At 44.2% G+C, this 22,403-nt stretch overlaps 1 protein-coding gene across 1 annotated transcript in view; it reads right to left on the reverse strand.

The window, feature by feature from the left end:
• Positions 1 to 22,403, reverse strand: part of SEMA5B (semaphorin 5B) — a gene marked incomplete at both ends in the record, with an annotated part of 130,900 nt that overhangs the window by 23,796 nt on the left and 84,701 nt on the right. The window contains 6 exons of the mRNA XM_082285215.1: positions 755 to 973; positions 1,615 to 1,840; positions 3,112 to 3,259; positions 4,749 to 4,892; positions 7,920 to 8,101; positions 14,117 to 14,234. Of these exons, the coding sequence (XP_082141341.1) occupies positions 755 to 973; positions 1,615 to 1,840; positions 3,112 to 3,259; positions 4,749 to 4,892; positions 7,920 to 8,101; positions 14,117 to 14,234 (1,037 nt within the window). The remainder of the gene's footprint in view (positions 1 to 754; positions 974 to 1,614; positions 1,841 to 3,111; positions 3,260 to 4,748; positions 4,893 to 7,919; positions 8,102 to 14,116; positions 14,235 to 22,403) is intronic.

Consider the following 22,403-nt stretch of genomic DNA (forward strand, 5'->3'; position numbering starts at 1 on the left):
TTTTCAAGTGTAGGCCACAAACTGTATTGCCAGAGGTAGATAATTGCTGGAACTGCAAAGAGGCAAGGTAATTTGTGTAAGATCACTTAAATTTAGTTTAGACAGTTATTACAGAGCAAGGAGAAGGATAAGTGAGAGAGAATACAGTAGTCAATGGTCTATTACTACTATTCTGGACCAGGAGTGCAACATAAACATGAGGACAAACTCGAAAACCAGGAAACCAGGCAAGAATACTCCCTGCTGGCTGTGCAGGAAATGGTAACTGATGTCAAGAGTAGATGCCCATCGCAAGAACAATACGTAAGCAGGAGAGGGGGAAGAAACAAGTGTTCACAAGAAGAACCGCCACAGCAAGCATCTCTAAACAGTATTAAGCCACATTTATTAAGCCTGCCTCCTCATCAGGGAGCAGATGAACCATGATGCCCTCCACTGGATGGAGCATCAAACCTTCCTGAAGCAAAGGATTGCTATAAGCCACCATGCTACTTCCTCTAGAGGATGTGGCTGTGTTACCCTCTGAGCCGAGAAGAAACCTAAGTCAGCACTAAAGATCACACACATGGGTCATTACAATAGCTTTAAAAAAATAAAGAAAGTCCCCCAAATGAAAAAAAAAAAAAAAAAAAAAAAAAAAAAAGGGCAGCTTAAAAATACTGATTTTTTTTTTTTTTTTTTTGCTGTTGTTGCTCTACCATTAAGATTTGGGAAAACACCTCTGAATTTCATGCAGGAAGATGATCATGGTTACCTGGGCAGGGGTGAGGATTGCAGTCTTGGTACTCCATCGCTGACCCCACACAGGGCAAGCCACCATTTTTAGGTTCAGGGTTTGTGCATGTTCTCTTCCTGATCCTAAAGCCCAGCTCACAGTCCCTGGAACAGGAAGACCAGGCCCCCCAAAAGGACCAGCCCCCATTGATAATCCGTGCAGAGGTCTTACCAGTCTTGAGGAGGTCATCAACAAGAGCTTCAAGGAAAACAAACAAGACACCATAAGATCACAGATTAACCAGTTGTTGGGCTTTTAGAAAGGGGTTCAGCTCATGAATACAATCAGGATCTATGTGCCCTGCAGAATAGCTTCTGTTGAAAGCCCTTGGCAAGAGTTTTTTTTTTCCGAGAGCTACAGTAAGCTAGACAGAAAAAGAAATTTGTACCATACAAACTGAGTTTACTGATAACCCTGATAAATGACCTCCCTGGGCAGCAAATTGTGGCAGTCCAGACTGTGCCCTCAAGATGCTGCCTTGCATCACAGCAGTACTGCAGGGAACAACCTGAGAGACAGTGCACAAGGGGAGCTCCAGGAAGAAAGAAAAGACACACTGTCCTGAGAACTGCTCTTCTCTTCTTTACACCGTCATTACTCGCCTGTTGTCGTTGGGGCAGCCTGGCAGGAGCAAGAACAAATCTATACACTGCCATAAGCACAGAGCTCACAACTGTCTGTCTATGTCACAGGGCTCTCCCCATCGCTGCCCCTCTGCAGTGACACCAGTCCTACATGTCAACACTACTGCAGACACAGTCTTATTGTTCTGAGAGGATCCCCCTTGCACCACCACACCCAGGCCTGCCCCATGGTCCCTCAGAGCTGGCAGGACGTACAGTCAGTGTCACACACTGCGGAGCCATCGTTGGGGCAGAACCGACTCTCGGTTTTCTTCCTCCCGAACTGCAGCTCATGGGGGTCTGACAGCTGGGCCCGGCACGTGTAGCGGAAGCGCTGCTCCTGGCGGGCACCGCTCTGGGTGATGTTGACAGGCATCCAAGGGGTCCAGGGTGTGTTCCTGCGCACCTCCGGGCAGCTCTCCGGGTTGCAGGTTTTATATTCCTGCCAAGAAGGAAAACCACTTCCTCCTTACTTATTAAACAGCAGCAGCCTAACTGGCAGAGGTTTATTTACACTTCAGAAAGTAAGGGGTACCCTCTGGATCTAAAACAATCCCCATCCACCTTCTCTGACCTCACAGGCACAAGTCAGTGCTGGGCATGGCACAGAATATGGTGACTACGGAGGCAGTGGTGGTGCATAGCTTCAGGTGGACCTCAAGGGTAAACTGTGCTTGCTCGTTTTATGTCTCCCTCAGGTTTGTGTTTCTTTGCTGACTCAAAATCCTGTGGGGCTTCGACAGCTTGGTTCATTATGGGCAGAAGAATAATTCAGGCAACAGATAATAATAACAGCAAACAAGTTTTCTGCTCTGACCCTGAGATGGTGTTCTCAGGTCAGCCTAGAGGAGCCCCAAGAGGACAAAATGTCAGTAAGGTTTATTCCTTGTAAGTTTATTTTTTTATTTTTAATATGGGTTTAGAGTAGATCTTCTTACAGCTATTTTAGTTTGGTTGGCTTTTCAAACTCTCTAGTGAAGGTTATGAACCATTTGCCATCCTTGGTCTACAGCAGCCACTGAACACAGACAACATTCTGGCTGGCTGGGAATGGGGGGATTTGAGGGTTTTACAATTCTCATCACCAGTGGAAGGAATTCCAGTGATAAACATTTGTGTTCTTGATTTAAAGTAACTAAATAAACAACTCTTTTCTGGCAGAGGGGAAGAAATGCAATGCTTCAGGACTTCATGGTTCTAGCGTAAATGCCAAACAGCTTGTGAAGAAATGGGAGGTTCCAGATCAAGTCTGCTTACACTGAAAGGAAACCCTACAATCAATTAAAAAGGCTGCATGAAACAGCTGCCGGAACAGGAAAGGGAAAATAAAAAGAGCAGATGGGGTGTTGGACCTCTTGTTTACTCAAGTATGACAGTGCAACTCATTTCTGATGTGTGTGTGGCCTCCTTGACTCAACAGGATAATTCTTGGGAGTGGGACAGAAGAAAAGAACATCTATAGAGCTTTCAGGTGAAGGACTTGATATCAGCCTACAGAGGCCTAAGGAAGTACTCTGTACACCAGTCTGTCCGTAAATCTGCCACCCCTCTGTTTCCAAGTTAATTTCAGCATCCTCTCCAGCAAAAGCTGAGGACAGCATTTTCTTCTTGCTTGAGAAATAAAACCACAGTGGAGAGAAGAGCTAAATATCCTGTTCCTTGATGCTACTGTCAACAGGTGACCCTCGTGCAATGTCAGTAAACAATACATACCACAGCACAGCCTGGACATGTGTTTCCATTTTCACAGGACCTCTGCCTTGAATGAATCCCTCCACCACAATTCACGCTACATTTATTCCAAGGTCCCCATGAAGACCAAAAAATCGGTAATGGACATGGACTGTTCTCATTACAGAATCTGAAAGAAGAAAGAGCACTGCTCAAAAAACTCCACGTCAGCACATCCGAGGGACAAAATGGTGCGAGATGCAAGACTGCACACTGCATTTGGGCACAACTGATGCATGCACAGAGAGCCAGCAGAGACTGACACAATGTCAGATTAGCAATATTCCTGTCCATGGAGAGAAATGTAGCCTTTGTACCAAATGGGGGTGTTAATCAGGCTGAGCTCAGTGAGACAGTTGGAGTGAATGGTCGAGATCAGGTTTTCTCAAGTGCTCTGTCTCAAAACTTTTCCACAAACACTGAGTCCACAAAAGAGCTCATAAACTGAAGCCCAAGTGTCACAAAAAGGGAGAGTGGATAGTAAATATTCTAAATGGGATGACTGGTGGGAGGACAACTCAACAGTCATCTGTCACTAATGGCAAGTGCTAAACACCTGACAATCTTCTCTTCACACAATCTGGCTTTTACTGCTGCCTCGACCCTAGGAAACTGGAGTTTGCAACCAGATGCTATATGCGTCTAAAAGCAGGCCCTACATGAATGCTACTTCATGTTCTGTGTCAAAAGTAACTGTAACTTTGTTCAGCTTTTTAACCAATATTGTTCTCAAATTTAATCACACGGAACTGCAATTTACTCAGAGGTAGTCTTCAAACCCAAAAAGGACCATTGTGAATGGACACAAATCAAACCAAACATTAAAATGTCTTGAAACAAGGCAATGAAATGAATTGCTCTTTTTATTCTGAGAAATGCAGAGACATATGTCTTAGTGACCACTCAAGGGACAAGCAACAGCCTATTGCCAAGTAGAGGTGCCCTTTAATGAAATGTCAGGCCTGGAAAGAAGCTGGGATGCCTTGAAGCACGTGTTTCATGAGGGGCCAAGCTTGAAGAAGCATTATAGTGCAGATGGCTCTGTAGGTTCAGAAAGTATTAGGTTTTAGTAATTTTGTGTGAAATTTTCGTAGCTTAGAGGGGAAAAAAGATGTTTTTCTGATGCCATGCCCTACAAAAACTCAACCCTGAATCTGTGAGTTAAGCTGTATTTTGTCATGAACTGCTTTTGGAGCATCAGCACAAGTAATAGAGACTTGGGAATGGTGCAACTGGCAGTGAAAGCTGCACATACTCAGCTGCCACTCCAGGGACAGATCAGAACAGAGTAACTGTGCCTGTAAACTCTACAGTGCAAACAGCAGGCACAGCTTTTGCATTCTGGGAGGAAGTCAGTCCTCTGTGTGGGACAGGAATACTTGTGAAGGCCTGAAGGGTCCTGCTTGGGAGCGAGGGCAGCTCTGAAGTGTCTGATGTTCACAGGCTCACTGAAAGAGAGTGTCCATGCTTGTAAACAGCTGCATGCCTCCCAGGCTCTGGGACTGCTTCTGCTTTCTGCATTGAGCCCAACAGCCTCAATCTGCATTCCCAGCCACCACTTCCAGCTGCCAACATTACAGCCACAGAAATGAACACACACCATCAAGGACAACTCTTACCTTTCTTCCCTGCTCTGTCCAACGCAGACCCTGCCCCCATACCGTGGAGCAGGATTGCTGCAGGATCGCTGCCGGACCTGGAAGCCAATCCCACAGGAGGTGCTGCAGGGGGCCCAGGAAGACCACGGTGTCCAAGCGCCATTTCTAACAAAGAGGGTAAGAGAGAACAGAGTATGGGGGAAGTGTTGAACTCATGGGAGAATAGATTATTCATTTCAACCAGACTTTGTATCAGGGGAGATTTTTAAAAGGGAGTTTCGAAAGTGCTTAGCAGTGGCCTAACTTTTCTCCCTTTGAAGTCTCTAAGAATTGGAAAGGAAGAGAATGAAGACAATGCCGAATGATTTTGAAAAGGTCTCCTAGGACTTGCTGGGCCATAGTGTCGTTAGTGTAACTTTCATTGACTATTCCCCCATCATCTTCCCCATGTCTCATAACCCTGCTCTTCTGACCCAATGGCTGATCCCAAAGGTCTGTGTCTTGAACACTTCTGCACAAAGAGTTCAGGTTTTGAGTATCGTGAAGGCCAGTTGTGCCAACAGATGTAAAAAACCTACCCTCTGCTAATTCAGTACGTATTGATGCTTTAAATCTCTTACAGCAACACCACTGCCAGCTCCCATGTTTTTATCACAAACCTCATCATATTTTGTATATTCTTATATATAATATTCCAAAACCCTTCAGCATTGAATCCTATTAAATGGAAATCTCAAATTTCATTAAAAATAACAATAATTGCTTCTAGCTTTCATGGCCACCTGCAGACGTCACTGTACTGTGACCTTAAATCTGTAGAAACCAGAGGCAATTAAGAGCTCAGAGGCAGGATCTAGTTTCATGGTTTAATGAGTGATCACATCTCTGCTGAACAGTGGTAACACAGCCTGAAGCCAGTGTGATGTAAAACCCCCTAGTTCACACCTCAGCGCTGGAGATATTGCCAAAGCTCCTGTGAGAGGCTGAGCACGTGCAGGCGGCTCCTGCCACGCTGCTGTGTGAGGTACCTCAAACTTGTGCTTACACAGAAGCCAACATTTTCATCTTTAAAATCTTGCATCTATTAAAGCTCACCTTCCTCTGATTTGGCAGCACTGGACCTTGAAGCAGGAGAGAAGGAACCATATCTCATCTCTTCTGTGCTGCAGGTTTCATTTCATATGGAGCCAGTGGTAATGCTGTGTCTTATAAAACTGTCTAATCTTGACACTTCAGTGCCTTAAGCCAAAAAATATCTTTTCTGGGGTGTGTTTTTTTATAAAGAAAAATCTTTCTAAAAAGTCTAGTCAAAAAACAACTCAGGTGCTCACTGACTTGAAAGCTAAGCTTGAAAACAGATGTTAATTTTCAAAGCATTTACTGAACTAATAACACTGCTGGCAAGAAATATTTCCTGGCATAGCACCAATCAGGGCAGAGGATGAAAGTTAAAACCCACATTGCCCTTCACAGTTTTTGTGTTTTTTATCAACTCTTGCCTGTTCTTGGCAGCTTTATTTCAGAACCCTGTTAGATCTTTCCCCCCTCCTCTTCTTGTTCTCTCATCCCTCTCCCTTCCCCTTTCCCACCCTAAACAAGGTCAAAGAACAAGAAATTCACTCATATAAAAATCCTACTATTCCATTTTATTCTGCTATGTTTTAAACCACCTACTACCTCCCAACTCTTTAACTCAAAAGAAAGATTATATGTACAATCATGAAAAGAAAAAAAAACAAATGCAAGGTTGCTGTTACTGCTGCAAAAAGGGCAAGTAATTTCTACTAAAGAAATCCTCAAAAACCCAACAGCTCTTAACATCTATTTGTGTTTCAGGATTTTTAGCAGAAATGAAGACACCTTCCACTTTCAGATCTCCAGCTTTCTAATAGAACTCATTTTTAAACATCCTACTCCCTCTTTGCAGAAAGAAATCTCAATGCCATATGAAGTCAATTAAAGGAAATTTGAGGGCTGAAGCGGATGTAGGATGACCAGATGTCCCTATTTTTCAAACCATGCTGTTTTGTTATGTCTTAAGATTGAATAATCTGTTTTTCATCCCCTTCTTAGAAGCTGCTCCTGCCTCTTTTGCCATCAGAGCAGTGCTGAGAAACCCATCCCACTGGCATGTTTTCCATTTGCCACTGACAGAAAAAGCCTGCCTGGGGAAGGCTTTGCTCAGCCCACGGTGGCAGCACAGGGGCAGGAATGACTGCACACCTTTTGGGCAGCACAGCCCATAATTGGAAGGAGAGATGCCAATTAAAACATGAATATTGCTGAATTTTTGGTGCCAAGACCAGCACTGATCTCCAGGGATGAGTCAAGAGGCAGATGTCCTTAATGGAATTAATGTTTATGGAGAAGATAAAGTAGATTAAAACTGTATTGACCCAATATTTAGCAAAATCCTGGCTGCCCCCACCCTGGTTAAATAGTGTTTACACTATTGCATCATCTTCCCTTGAGTCATGACATGATGTAGTCTGAGGGTGGTGGGGTACCACAGACACAAACACCATGGCTATGTTTGGGCACCCCACAGGAGGACATTCAGCTTCCATACTGCCAAAGCTGAGCTCCAGGCTTCTGTGGGCAGGCAGCATTTGGGCACAAGCTGAGCTGCCTGTGCTGCTCCGGCGCCGTCCCCGGGCTGTCTCCCGAGCCCGCTCGCTGCCAGAGGATGACGTGCTGCTCTCACCTGCCCAGCAGACAGGCTGTGCTGCAGACGGGTCACAGACTCGCAGAACAAGGCAAACAAGCCTTGCCTGGAGCTAGGCTCAGCCCTGTCCTTACAGGAGTTGCTCTGAAGGAGCTCTGCTTGTTTTTGGCAATGCGGCCTTGGAACCCAAACTCTGAGAAGTTATGAGCTTTCTGATTTTTTTAGTCTGCTGTTCAGCTGGCTGACAACTACCTCTGCCTTATTCACCTCCTCCTGAGGGGTCACTACTCACTGTACAACTGAGGGAAACCAAGGCACAGTGTAGGGTACAGTAATTTGGGGTGCTCATCTTCCAAGAGCCTTGGCTGAGTGCTCTTCACTCAGAGCCCTTGGGTTTCTTCATTTTACACTGACTTCAAGCTCGACCTCACACACCTCACTTTGGCTGGGATACAATGACATGGTCACAAGGAAGGAGCTAAGCTGTGCACAGACACAACTCTTGTTCCCTTAAGAAGCTGAGGTACCTTGAACAATTTGCAACCTCAATCCTGGCCCCTTCACAGCTGCGACCTCCACAGCGAGGACGAGGGTTGTCACATGAACGTGATCTACACATACAGGAGCCTGTGCTGTCCCCATCTGAATGCTCACACAGTTGCCATGGGGACCAAGGCCCCAGCCTTCCATTTGTTGTCAGGTTTTTCACCTAATTTTAAGAGGAAAAAAAGGTCATTAATAGCAAGTTTACATTTCTGGAGACAGGCCCACAATAGAAATGCCAAACAAAGCTGCCAGGGGGATTAGGATGCAGCTTAGAGGGGAGCTGTCTGTGCTTGCGAGCAGGATTCAAAACAGAGGGTTGTTTTCAGACAATGCCACATCAATATTTACCCTCCAAATTCCACACCACATACCTAACATGTGCACACAGGCACCGAGCCGACCCAGCCAGCACCACACCAGGAGCAAGCATCCATCTGCCACACCACACAACCACCACACTCCCTGTTCCACGCTGCACAGCTTCAGTCTTTCAAGCAACATCACAGCCAATACTGGCTGACCCCACTCCATCATGTTGCAGCCTCTGCAGGGCTTCCTGCAGAGTATTTTCCAAGTTAGTGTTCATATAACCATAGTGACCAGCTGAGGCTGGGGCCTCACTGAGTTTGGCCCTGTCCAAACGTGCAGTAAGAACTGTCTCCCTTTCTAAGCTAAATGGCCATGTGGATGAAGAACAAAAAGTGAAGCAGATGATGATGACTAGCATTAATGCTGAGTATCACATAGTCACCTAAAGAGCAAGAATTCATCTCAAGACAACTTATGGACCAGACCACACTACTATCTGTCCCCTCTGCCCTTTGCTTCATGCCTGCACAGCCCTGAACAGGCTGGGACTTGAGAGCTTCCTGCACGCTGTAATAAAGGAAAAATACAGTAGTTCTGGCAGACCAAGAGCATGAGAAACAGAACTACTTCAGGACTGATGACAACCCTCCAGTAGACAGTGTGTCAGAGCTTGCTCTCCTGTGCCCTGTTTTAACCAGTGCTGCTAGGGGAGCCCTAAGCTGAGGGCTGGGGGACCAGGTTGCTGGGCCCCTTGTCCCCAAGTCTGTCTGGAGAGGCTGTGTGCTACCTGCTTCTCCTGGGATCACTCCTGGCCACCACTGCCTTCCTGTTACCACTCCACCACTACTGCAGAATCCTGCAGCCCAAGACCATGTCTTGAAAGCTGCCCTGAATACCCCTGCCCTGGCATCCCCTCTACTACTTGTTGAGAAACACGAGGCTGAAAGGGATTGGTGCTGGCCCTACCTGTGTACAGCTACTCCCTTTTTACAGCACAAGCACCATCATGCACTTCTGCCCTGGTGGCTTCCTCCATGCTCCCCACCCCATGCCCCATCCCAAAGTGCCAGGCCTTGCAGGCAGATGGCACAGATGGTGGCCACCTGCAAGTGGCTCATGCCTGTGGGGTCACCCATGTGGTGGTGGAATGCTCAGCAGCTTTGGTAAAACCACTGCTGAAGGAAACACTGAATTTGGCCTTGGTGTCACACGCAATGAAAGGTGAAGGAAGGAAGAGGCTGGGGTCCTGGCAAACAGCCCTGGCCCCAAATCTGAGCCAGTTGCCCTGACAAACCCCACTGTGCCATGTTTCACTGAGCTCTGCTGCCAGCAAGAGCAGGCCCCTGGGCTGCCCCAGGGCGGGAATGATTGTCCCTGCTTTATAGACAAGTAAATTAACACATGGAGGGGCTATGAGGCTGCTCAGGAGCCACACAGGGAGCCAACCACAGCCATGGGAAGAGTGCTTTCCAGCTCTGTGCTTACTCTCCAAGACTGGTACTATGTTAAACACTCAGAATGTGCCTCTGGTGGGTTGTCATCTTCCCCTCTCACCCATCTACAGCAGCATCAAAAATATGCAGCAGTGGCATGGAAGCGATTTAGATCTGATACTGCACTTGTCAGGATGCAGCCAGGGGTTTCAGGCATCTGCTGTAAGCCTTTGTTTGCAAGAGATTATCATGTAGTTGTAAAAATTTGCTCTGGGCTGCAGGTTAAAAGACAAGATGCCCACAGAGGAGATCCCTGAGCTTTGTAGTTGTTGTTGAATTTGCTGTTTTAAACATTGTTTAAAAATCAATACAGTTGGGTTTCTAAAAGTTGGAGGGGGGGAGTCAAAAGAAGTACTTTGAGACATTTAATACTAGATTTTTATGTCCTTTTTCCTCCTGCCTTACAAAAGCCCTAATCCAAGCATTGCATCATTTCTATTCATTTTTGACCCAGAAAGCCTTGCTGATTCCAGCAAGATTCCTGTTCAGAAATCAATGGTATGATATGGCCTGTGTCATCAATTTAAAAAAAAAAGCTGGTAAATAATTATTGGCTCATAAGTGATACTGGGAAACAACCCAAAAATTAAACAAATAAGCAACCATAACCAAAATGCTGAGATTTATAAACATGTCACGCTGTGAGTGTGGGAAGTTTTTGTACTTAAGAAATTACATATGGGTTATTATTCCATCTTTAAATTCACAAAAAATATCTTCAAAAGAGCAAACTTGGGAAGTGGGATAAAAACCCACATGCATTGATCTTTTTCAGGAATACCTTTACAAGGCAAATCCTTTGAAGCCCACACAGTGCCCATCAGACAGAGAGGACATCTTTAAAAACACATCTGATCAAATGCCCTTCCCTCACCTGACAATATTGCCAGTTCTGGAATTCTTGTCTTTTATAAACTGCCACACTCACACCAAAGGCCTCATCTTTTTCTTTCTTCGTTGTAGAATCTAAAGGCTCAAGTGCAGGATCTAAAAATTCAGACTGCCCACTCCTAATCCCTGCTACCAGGATATTTTCCATGTTTATTCTGATATTACAGGTAAGACTGAAGCATTCCTTGTTCTTTCAGTTCATCTATTCCTTGTCTTAGGATTCAGATATCAAAAGCTTATAATTTTGCCAAGCTTTAATTACTTAATCTGGAAGTTTCCATGTTAGCTGTTTGATGTAAGCTGAAAAGTCTTGCAAAGTTTCAGTGAAACTACTTAAACCATTTATAAAATCAAAAAAAAAGCAAAAAAGACTGTCCATAAGTAGCAATATTTTCCTTGAAGCAAACTAGTGTTCCGAGCAAGGAACTGAAATTTTTGTCCTTGTAACACCTTTTTCAATTCCCATGAAAAGCCATTCAAAACTGTCCAGGGTATAAAATCCTTGGGACATGGGAAAAATTCTCGGTTTTCAGAGATTCATAGATTTTGATCCCTGCACCCAACGTCTTTTCTGTGCACTGGACATGCTTCAGTGTGGGCCAGAGCAGGATCACCCTGGGCAATGCAGCTCTGAGCAGCTCAGTCCACGTGAATTGACAGCAGGGTACAAGACACCCAAAACCAGAGTGGGGAAACTGCCACTGATTAGCAAGAAAATGAGGAAGCATGGAAAAGATGCAATATGACTAAGATAGGGGTTTGCTGTAAACACAGAGTGGGACTGGAATGAAAACCTGGAAGGAAGATCATTGTTTGGCTGAGGATAAGGAGGACAGTACACTTTATTGGGAATACTCAATTCCTGACTTGCCAACCACCCTCAACAGTGACACCATGAGCTTGGCTAATAGTTTGTTGGCTAAAGCTGAAGTTCCTTTCCTGCTGGTGGCTCATGTTGGCATCAGTAAAATACCACAAAATAGGATGTGTCTGTTTTTCTAAAATCAAAGTGCACCTCCCTCCCTTCTTCCAGGAAAGCACATACAATCCTTCATCAGGATTCCCTGATAAAGCATGGGCACATACACAGAAGAGCAGTTTAGTTTGTGGAATTTGTGTGCTACCATTTCTTAATGTTAAAATGGTTGACATTGCAACCTCAGTAATGAACCTTTAGGAAATTCTGGATGTTATCTAGTAATAACATATATTAACCATTACCCAATGTATTGTGTTAACACTACATGATTAAGCCTCTATCTAAAGTCCCTTAATATTAAAGCTGGAGAGTGGGAATCTGTGGCACAATGTAGTGCTGTACAAAGATGTTCAGACTAGCTCTGAACAAGCCCGTTTGCACAAGAGCAGCAGTCAAGTTGTGTTAGTGTTGTGGTTGACTCACACAAATGCCTGGCCCATGTAGGATATAATTCAATAATATGCCAGTTCTGGCTTTAAAAGTTGCTGAATGCCAGTCTCTCAGCTGTGCCAGGACATCTGTTTGTGGGCTAGGCTGCGAAAGAACTCACTGACATTATCAGGGTTAGGAAAAGTTTATTTGGGAGGGGTGCTTTTAATCGACACAATTTCACACTTGACTGTGATCTCACGTACAGCTGTACCAGCACAGCTGAGCGCCTGGTGCTCAGCCCAGAAAAGTGGGGTGGGAAAAGCCAGGACTTCTTATGACAGTAACTCATCCAACTAAACTCAGACAGGTCTTTTGCAGGAGTGAAGTTTGGCATTGGGTCACTGCATTTCCCTCCCTTTTCAGTGCTAATCTGCACATGCTCTTCTAGACCCTTTCTTCTGCTGGCCATGACCTTTGTCCTGCACTGAATACAAGGAAATACTTGGATATTGCTGATGTAGGTGCTTAAATGAGCTATCCCACTCCACGCCAGTGCGAATTCATTCTAGTGAGTGGCAGAGGTGAAAGAAAAAGAAAGTACTTGCATGTGGATTTTAAACGGCTTGGCAGCCTGTCAGTCAAGGAGCACAAGGCTGATATATGTAACAGAATGGGAGCATCTACACAGAAAATAATCTACAATGGAATGCTAAAACAAATGTAAAACTAGCACCCCAAGAACAGCCAAAGCTCCTGAATATTCTGTGCTGAATTTTTATGACCTTGAAACAATGATCTGGAGTAGTTTGTTCCCTAGTGTGCACCACAGCAGACATGTTCAAACTAGAGGATTAACACCTCACACACCTATCAACAGACACAGGCATTAAGCAGGACGAGATAACAGCATGGGCAATCAAGAAGCACTGCATCCCAGTTCAACACAGGAGAGTTATAAACACACAAGCCTCTGAATCCAGCAGTGAAAAACTTAAGCCTGCCAAGCTGAGGATGGATTGAAGTAATGGCTAGTATTTCCTGGGAAAATATCTGAGGAGTAAGGGAGATAACGGGAATAAACATCCCAGCACCTCCAGACAGAAATAGCGTACTGAAGATACAACCCATCCAGTCCTCCCTCCCTATCTACTGGACTTAGCAGTATTAACATGCTAATTGATGTTAGATAATAACAATGAACATTAATGACAATTTCTCCCCCACCCTCACTTCATTTAACAAGACTGGTTTTTTCTCTCCAGCCAGCATGCAGGTACAATTCAAGCAGCAGGAATTATACTCGGCCAGACAGCTTCTGGGGATCACAGCCAGGAACTGGATATTGCCATCAGAGAAGGGTGGGTGGCTGGAAAGGGAGCTGCAGAGTCAACTCAAACTGATTCAAGCAGAGACACTTCTTTTCTATATGCATCTCTTGGAGACCAGGGCCAGGAAAAAAGGCCATCTCCTTGCAATATCATGTAGATTTGGTCTCTGGTCTGCTGGAGTCAGATGAGAACCCAATATTGTCTTTCTCACACCCCCTCTCTCAGTTGCACTCTCCCTGTCCCTTGATTTCTCTAGTACACACTGTATGTTTTTGTTCCCTTTGCAAACCATACATGCAGTAATTTGTGCTGCTGTCTAGATGGCTCTTCCTGCCAGTACAACACTTTTCACCAGTGTTGTCTCCTGGGCCCAGCTCAGGGATCCAAGAGGAAAATTACCTGACTGTTGCCCCAGGGTGCTGTATTAGCATCCTGGAGCAGCAGGCTATTCTGATTCCCCAGCTTGCAGGGAAGCCAAGAAGATCCTGCAGACAGCAAGCTCAAGTTTCAGCTGGGGCTTACATGGTTCTCAGCAGTAACTCAGCAGCATGATCCATTCTTTTTCACCCAAGGCATGGGTGGGCATGAGGAAGACTGAATGCTTGCTTTAGGATCCCTCTTTCAGAGGAAACAAATACATTTGGGGTCTCCATGTTCTAAACAAGAAGCTGTGCACAGATATTAGTGCATGCCACTGCTTTTATAACAGCCAGTCCTTTTCAGACTGCCACACACTCACCTCCCCTTCTCCCTTCTACACATACACACATCAGTATGTATAAAATATTTCCACTCCTTCCACTTACTGGGCACTCAGTAATATTTTGAGTCCAGAGGCTCATGTTGGAGCTGTCCTCAATGGTGGTGCATCGCTTCTGCTTGCTATCCCAGCCACAGTAAGGGTCTCTGGCTCCCAGGCATTCCCTGCATGTGCAAAGACAAAAGATTAAAGCCCCTTAAAACTGTCTAGCTCTAAAGACACGTATTCAAGTATAATCCTCATATATGACAGCTGTCAACCGCACCGAGGCTCAGCGGAAGAAACAATTTCTTCTAAGCAGAGGTTTACCTGCTTGGATGGGGAAAAAGAAAATGAATAGAAGGGTGATAGGACACAAAGCAAATATCACTCACAGAAGCTGCAGATTAAACATCAGTTCACTCCTCTCCAAGGCCTAGGGAAAGAAAATGACTTTACAAATTTTAGTCAAAGAGCACTTGTCATTGAGATATCTTTGTGCCCCCATGTAAACACGCAGCAGGCCAAATCTCACACAAAGCAACCTCTGTGACTGTTTTCTGACACTGTGTCCATCTAAAGGGGTTAGACAAGCAGAATTAGCCAATGGACTGGTAATAAAGGCTTTCTATTAGTCTTGGCCTTTGCTGGAACAATGGTTTCATTTATAATCCCCGCATCAAGATGTCAGTTTGGAAAAGTCACAGCAGAACATTATTTCTAGGCTTTTGGCTGCTTTGAACACTGCCGTATTCATTTTCCTCCTGAATCCATATTTACAGGCTAAGTGTGTGTTCCCAACATGTGAGCTGCTAAAGAAAAATAACTAGGGCTACTACTGCTACTAAACAGAAAAGATCAGTCACAGAAGTAGTCTGTACCAATAAAATTCCGCTGTATTGGTCGTTCCCATGAGTTGCTTTCAAATCATTCATTTTCATTGAGAAAACATAAATGTACAAGCCACATCATGCACGTATTAGTGAAAGACAAAGAGAGGACTAAACCTAAAAACATTCACAACACTATTTTTAATCCCCATGATCCATTCTCCTCTATCACATAAAAGGCTGATAAGATCTTTCAAAAAGTCCCAAATGACTTGAAAACTGCCAATTAGACAGCAGCAAGGGACCAAGGAGAAAGATTCAGTTCAAGAAGCTAAACAGGAGAGTAATAAAATGTATTTTAAGGCTAGGTATCAGTATGATTAATGAAACATCAAAAAAAACCCCACCCCCTCAAATGCAATGAGATGTGAACTGTTCCCTCCCAGAAACCTTTGAAATCCTATTAGCCTGTAATCAGCTACAAATGAAAAAGCAAGTCCCTCACACACAGCTGAAGACACTGACTCCACAGTGATTTGTCCCAAAGCAAACCCCAGATCGTTTTGATGTCTGGTACCCATTGCTTTATATATATCTATACACAGACACATTTATATTTTAATTATGAGTTTCCAGTTTGCTCCGTTCCTACATTTCCTCTGCTAAAGATTTCACATACAGAGTTGTAAGGAACATAACTTCTTTTTCATGCTTTAGGAAGGTAGTTACAATGACTGTGTCTACTGTATTTTTCCTTCAGTTGCTTCAGCACACCCAAGAAAAAGGCAAAGATGATTTTACCCCAGCCCCAGGCAACAGAACATCAAGTATTTACCCAGAAAATGACTCAGGATGCTCAGCCCAAGGACCAGAAGGGACATGTGCTGCTTTGCTTGTTACTTTGGCTAAGGACCCCTGTCCTCCTGTTTTGGTAACCCACAGCACTCTCACCCACGAAGTGGGGCTGCTGCCACATCCAGAGCTGCCTTTGCTGTCCAGCAGCCCCTCAGCAAGGGCAGCACCCAGTTCAATACAGAGCAGACCCTGGGGCATTTGCCCACACTCTTGACAACTTGGCACCTCAGGAGGAAACTGGGCAGTTTCTAAAAGGAAGAAAAAGAGAAACAGTGGAGGATTGGGGGCGGGGAAGGCCCTGCTTATCGTTAGAGAGCCTTTTGGTCAGGCTTTCAGAGCAGGACACCACATACACTATTGTTTCCAGTTGCATGAAGCCGTTTCGCTAGGCACCCAGCAGGCTGAGAGAGGTCATTGTAATTCATAACAGGGAAGGCTGTTGCGAGCATCACCCTATTATGATACACATTTTCACTGAATTTAATTTATAGGAAAACACGTGCTGCATAAATTCGGGAAATAATCTCCATATGTTCTGTGCTGCAGCCCTCAGCCACTCCACAGGCTGCAGCATATCCCAGTTAGGCACTGACCACTTTGCTGGCAATATCATAATGTATGTCATAGAGCTAATGTGCTGCTCTTGGCCGGGAGCAGCCGGCTCCGGGTCCCTCACAGCGCGCTCACTGAATCACAGCCCGCGCTCCCCTGCCACTGCCGCGACCAGGCCATCAGTAACCGAGCTGCAGAGCCACCAGCCGTGCTGCTGGGCTCTGGGAAAAGCCTGGCATGGCAGGCTGTGGTGATGGGCTCTGGGCAATGCCTGGCATGGCAGGCTGTGCTGCTGGGCTCTGGGAAAAGCCTGGCACGGCAGGCTGTGGTGATGGGCTCTGGGAAAAGCCTGGCACAGCAGGCTGTGGTGATGGGCTCTGGGAAAAGCCTGGCACAGCAGGCTGTGGTGATGGGCTCTGGGAAAAGCCTGGCATGGCAGGCTGTGGTGATGGGCTCTGGGCAATGCCTGGCACGGCACTTGTTGGCTGGAAGCTGCAGCCAGCCCCACGCTCTGCATCCAGGGTGTAACGAGTTCCTACCCAGCCCAGGCTCTGCTGGGCTGTCAAAACACGCACTCTGTAATTTAACAACCATCACAGCCTGGGACTTCTCCTCATCTCATGGCAGGCCCTCAAAACCATTTGAAATCTGAAAACAAAATAGCTATGCTGTCTGCCTCCCTTCAGGACTCAGAGCAGTCTCATCTGCTTCAACTCTGGTGAGAAACCTATTATATCAGCTGACAGCAATACACTTAGGGGTGAGGAAAAATGTATTTACTTACACAAAATTTGCTCCTTTTTTTTCCCTTTTTTAAGCAGGAAAAGCATTACAATGTACGTAACGCAAGAGAATGACATTTCTGGCAAATACTTTCAGTGAACACTTCAAGCCAACCTAATTTATATCCTTACAGTATCTTTAGAATATACATATCCCTATTTATGTCATTAAAAGATAAAACCACATCAGCAAACACATACCAAAAGACAAATATATGCCAGCACACATGCATACCCAAATCAAAATGCTTCAGAAGGACACTGTCATTCTTAGTAGATCAGGCACCATGGTGTGGAAAATGCAAAGATACCATAGCATTTCCCTGTGCTCAGAACACAATATAAATTGAAATGTTTACATGTAAATACCATTTTGTACTATGATACTGCTGAAAAATCTCACAGAGGCCACAGGGCCTGCAGTCTTGCAGGGCAGTATGTAAATACTGTGAAATAAGATACAAAGGTGTTTACATACAACAATGAAATTCCGATGTTTCAAAGGCAATGGGACTTCTGCCACTGGCTCAGTTGCCCAGACTTTATATCATACATAGAGGGAACGTTTCACTTAAGTCTCCTCAGTAGCAGGCTGGGAATGCCTCAATGAACTAATGACACACTATCCTGTTGTCTCCCACCACAATTCCCAGGGTTAGAGGGAAGCCATTATCCCAGAAGACTACCTGAGCATAGCAAGTTAACACTGACTCTCCTAATACTAATGACTTAGTTAATGAAATCCTACAAAGTGGGATGTTTGTGAAAGTAAGATGATGATGATACCATATGGTTCATGCCCCCAGTTTCCCTCTGGCAGTCTACTAACCTCACATTCACAGATATCTAAGAGGATGGATTTATTTTGATAGGGCATTACTATCAATAGTGATTCATTTCAATTCATTGCCTCGCAATAAATGTCTTGTGTGAGGCATAAAGGCATACACTGAAAATGTTCAATTGAAAACCAATTCCATTTGTGTCTCCTAGTCAAGGTGGTTTTTTCTCCAGTTCCTCATTCTCACTTAAGAAGGTCATTTGCATGAAAATAAAATCTTGCTCATAACAGCTCACCTGCTGCCTGCTGTTTGGAAGCTGTAAGCCTCCCTGTTGTTGGCTGTTGCAATCATTTCTACAGCAGTGATCTGGGATAACACAACAGATTAAGGCTCTGCAAGAAAGGCACTATCCACAGTCCACTGAAGTCCATGTAAAGTCTTACCTATGATTCACAAGAGTTTTTATATGGTCTTTGACACCTGGTGTGCTGAGCCTTCACTAATAGCATGTGCTGTAAAAAGGCTTCTGCTTCCAGTATGCAGATGCTGCCCAAGATCCCTTTTTTATAATGTCCTGAATGACATCTTCTTTCAGAATCTTCATTAAAGCTTAAACATCTGTATTTCAAAAGTTTTTCATTCCCACTTTAATTTGCTCTGGGTCTAGATAACTTCATCTTTTGGTCATTTTTCCCTGAGAGTTAAAACTTTAGACTGTATAATAAATGGATCATCAAATCAATGGAACCAGGCCCAAGAGGTTAGGCTTTGACAGACCAAAGGAAAAAAAGAATTACTACAGCCTCTTCCCATTGTAACTACCAGACAGAAGACACATAAAAATGCCATTTTGTACCAAGAGCCACAAAACTCATTTGAAATATTCACAATGAAGGACTCTGCTCCTTTCATCTGCCAGGCTGTGCTTACTCTCCCAGTTTTCATTTCCTCTCTTTCATTTAACTTTTTCTCACTCCTTTTTTATGACTAAAAGCAAATAGGAATGGAATGACAGAACATGATGATGTGCAGAGGCAGGGCTCTAGACCCAAAGCCTGAGAAGTTCCTTCCCAAACTGTGTTTGCTCAAAACCCTGTCACTGCACCAAGAGACAGTTCTGCGTTTTTGCTCATGAGTTGGGAACCTGCAGTAAAGGTCCTGTTTGTCAGGGAGACACAAGAACTGTCACTGTACCTGGTCCTTCAGACCCCATGGGCATCATCAGTCAGTCCACCAGAGGCACATCCACTGGTGCAGTGCAAACATTTACAACACTGCTCCTGCAAGGCACATCCATGCTCAGCATCTCAGGAGCATGGGCAGCACAGGAGCTCAGACCTCAGAATTCCAATTCCACACTGGTTTGTTGCACTCTTGGAATGGTTACCTGCGAGGGAACATCTCTTTGCAAGCAATAAAGGGGTTTTAGCTGTGTTAGTTGTAAGCATGAGGCTGTGTTTGGCAGACAGGCTTACTGTCCCATTGCTAGCAACCTGCAGAGGGGATGAACTAAACAAATAATCATATTAGCTTCCAGCCAACCGAATCATAATTACTGACAACCTCAATAGCCCATGCAAGGAAGAGCAACCTCTGTCTTCCCTAAAGCCAGATGGCATGAAAAGAGAAGAATGAGAATCAAAAGGATGTTCGTGGGTTAAGAAAATAAGATTAGAAAGGAAAAAAAAGCACCAGACCTTCAAACAATCCCTCTAATTTTGATACCTTTAAAAATTCAAACTGCAGAAATGAGTTAGCGATCTGTACAAATCCATTATCTTTCCCCCTGCGAAGAGAAGCCAAGTGGAACTGAGCTGCTTTAGTCAGATGCTGGTCAAGCAGCAGCTTCATTGCTCAGTTGGTGAAGATAACATGTTCCATGCCAGATGTTACTGCCCTTTCCTCAAGACCAGTAGCCACATACTTCATAAGGAATTCACAGGGCTATTTGTGGAGCAGGGCCCTGATTGGGAAGAGCATACTCACAGGTACCACCACTGTGAGGGGTAGAGTTGATGTTAATCTGGACAGACAAGGTTTGGTATTTTGGCATGTGATATTGGATGCAGAGGCAGAGAAGCTGAAGTGTGCATGTGTCATTTATCACCCACACATGCTTAGCATCAGTGATTGCTGCTCTGCACATGATTTGTTTTGAATGCATAAATTAAAGCCATGGTGTAAAACAACCTCCAAAACTGAAGTCCATTTATGAGTCAAACATATGTTACTTATTAAAAAAAAAGCAGTGCACAGACAGAGGATTTTTACAGGCAGTTTCATCTCATTTTCTTTTCCACATCAGGGACCTGGGCTTGCTAGAGTTCACCTTCTGGCCTACCATTTTCAATATCACTTTAATCGATTGAGGTTTATAGATTATGGCCTCGCACAAGCTACACAACTATTCAATTTCTTACTTTCTGACATCCCATTCCATCATCTTCTAGCAACAGTGACTTCTTTATTGGATAGGAATTTATTTTTATTTTTAAAGCTGTGAAATAAAACAACCTTCCATTTATTCAAATATGAAGATTAATGCCATCTCTGATTAAATCTGGATTTATTTTACATCAGTAAAACAGATTAGTAAAAAAAAAAAACCAACCAACAGTGTTCCTTCACAAACACTATTAGAAACTCTTGGCACTGTGCCAAACAAAACTGACCTCTAATAAAAACAAAAGTACAGAGGGTCTCTGACTACCAGTGACAGGATCATTCATCCACAAGAAAACTCAGATACTATTAAAGTCCTAATGAAAGGAATAGCCAGAAGGAATTCCTGAATGTGGGGCATGTTTGTCTGGGTTGCGAAGCACCACCGTTTCCAAGCCTCGGCAGGCTTTTGAGCCTTAAGAAAACATGCTCCCCAGGGCTGCCATATGGGAAGAGGCAGAGGGGACCAGACATCCTTTTGGAAAGGCAGCTTGGGCAAATCAGTGCACTCAAGTGTTACCCCCTGTCTCTGCCCTGTGTCAGTCAGTGTCTGGAGGCAGCTGTCAGATCAAGACGTGCTCTGCTCCTGTGCTTCTACTCTGAGGTTGCAGATCTGAGACTTCTGTGTGAACATGGCAAATTACTGTAGTTTGGTGGTGTAGGTGGAGACAGGAAAAGGGTGGCTTAGGCAGGAGCAAATCCACTGCAAGGGACACAGGTGCTTTATGTAGCCTCTGCAAGATGCTGATTTAGGAACACAAGTTACGCTAAAATGGGAACTTAGGATGGGAAAGAAAATTGCAAAGGCAGGAAACTTAGAAAGCAGTGTGAATGATGATAAAGAAACCTGAAAATAGCCTACAGTTGTCACCTAGGCTGCACAAAGTAATCCATATTCAAGCAGCTCCTTTGTGAAAGTTGGATTTTGTTAAGCTCTGGGTAATTATTTTCTGCTCAACAAGATGCAGATTCAACTAGATAGAGCCTTTGTAGATTAATGTATGTTGGAAAAGGCAAATAAATATTAGACCATCCATTACAGCCTGAGGATCAAACACATCTCCCTTCTAATGCAGGGCTATTTAACACTGTATAAGGCACAAAATGGTCCTGCTACATATTCTCCACTGCTTCTTCCCATGTAATTATAAAAACACCATCAAACAATCTCCATTCCTCTTTCTAACAAGAGAACATCACTTAAGTAAATGGATATTCTTGAAATCCAGCTTTATCTCTTGCAGACTGGAGTGTTCCCATAGTTCTACAATACTTGGTATTTCGACAGAAGATACCTAACTGTACAATATTATATTTTTCTATAACCCATATGTATTTTATGTATTTATATCCACTTAAATTTTAAACTTGAACAAGCAAAACCAAATTTCCTCTGGTTCCAGATACTTCCTCTTCCCCAAACAGGTAAAACAGCACATCTCCTGATAAAAAGTTAATGATGCATCTGTGGCAATACATTAATTCACTATTAACATTGGACACATCTGTGTTTTACCCTGCAAATTCTGCCTGAAGATAGAGACATGAAGAAAACCAGACAGAGCAACAGTAAGACTTCAGACCCTTTCATCAGGAGCCACATTACTGAATGTGACCATTGCCTAGAATACAAATCTTATGACATAATAGTAGCAAATGGAAAGAATTGACAGATGCAATGGATATCTGCCCTGGGGCTTGCTGGTAGCTTTAGTTATTAATCTTGTTTGTATAACAATAGCATCGATGTCATCCTAACATAACATATTCCAAGAAAACTACATGCTTTCCTGTCAGTTGCCACTGTGTTGAAAGTAATTTCACACAGCCCACCTAGCAGGCATCAGATGGTAATGACTTTTAGACAGCATTGATCTGAGTTGGCCTAAAGCCAGTCTCCTAGAGGTAAAAGGATCTATACACTAAACTGTTCCTAAGTCATGTTGGCAGGATGCTTTAAAAATAGGGAGCAAACAAAAGCCCTGCCATGTGTAACGTATGTCCTCCCTCCTGGCAACCCAAAATGAATTGGCAACCTAGTCGTGATAGTAAGGAGACAAAATGAAGTGAGCCCTGAAATCAGCTGATTTTGTTTGGCTTTTTCTGAAGTG

Source organism: Coloeus monedula (genome assembly GCF_965178545.1).
Source record: "Coloeus monedula genome assembly, chromosome: 7".
NCBI classification, from domain to species: domain Eukaryota; kingdom Metazoa; phylum Chordata; class Aves; order Passeriformes; family Corvidae; genus Coloeus; species Coloeus monedula.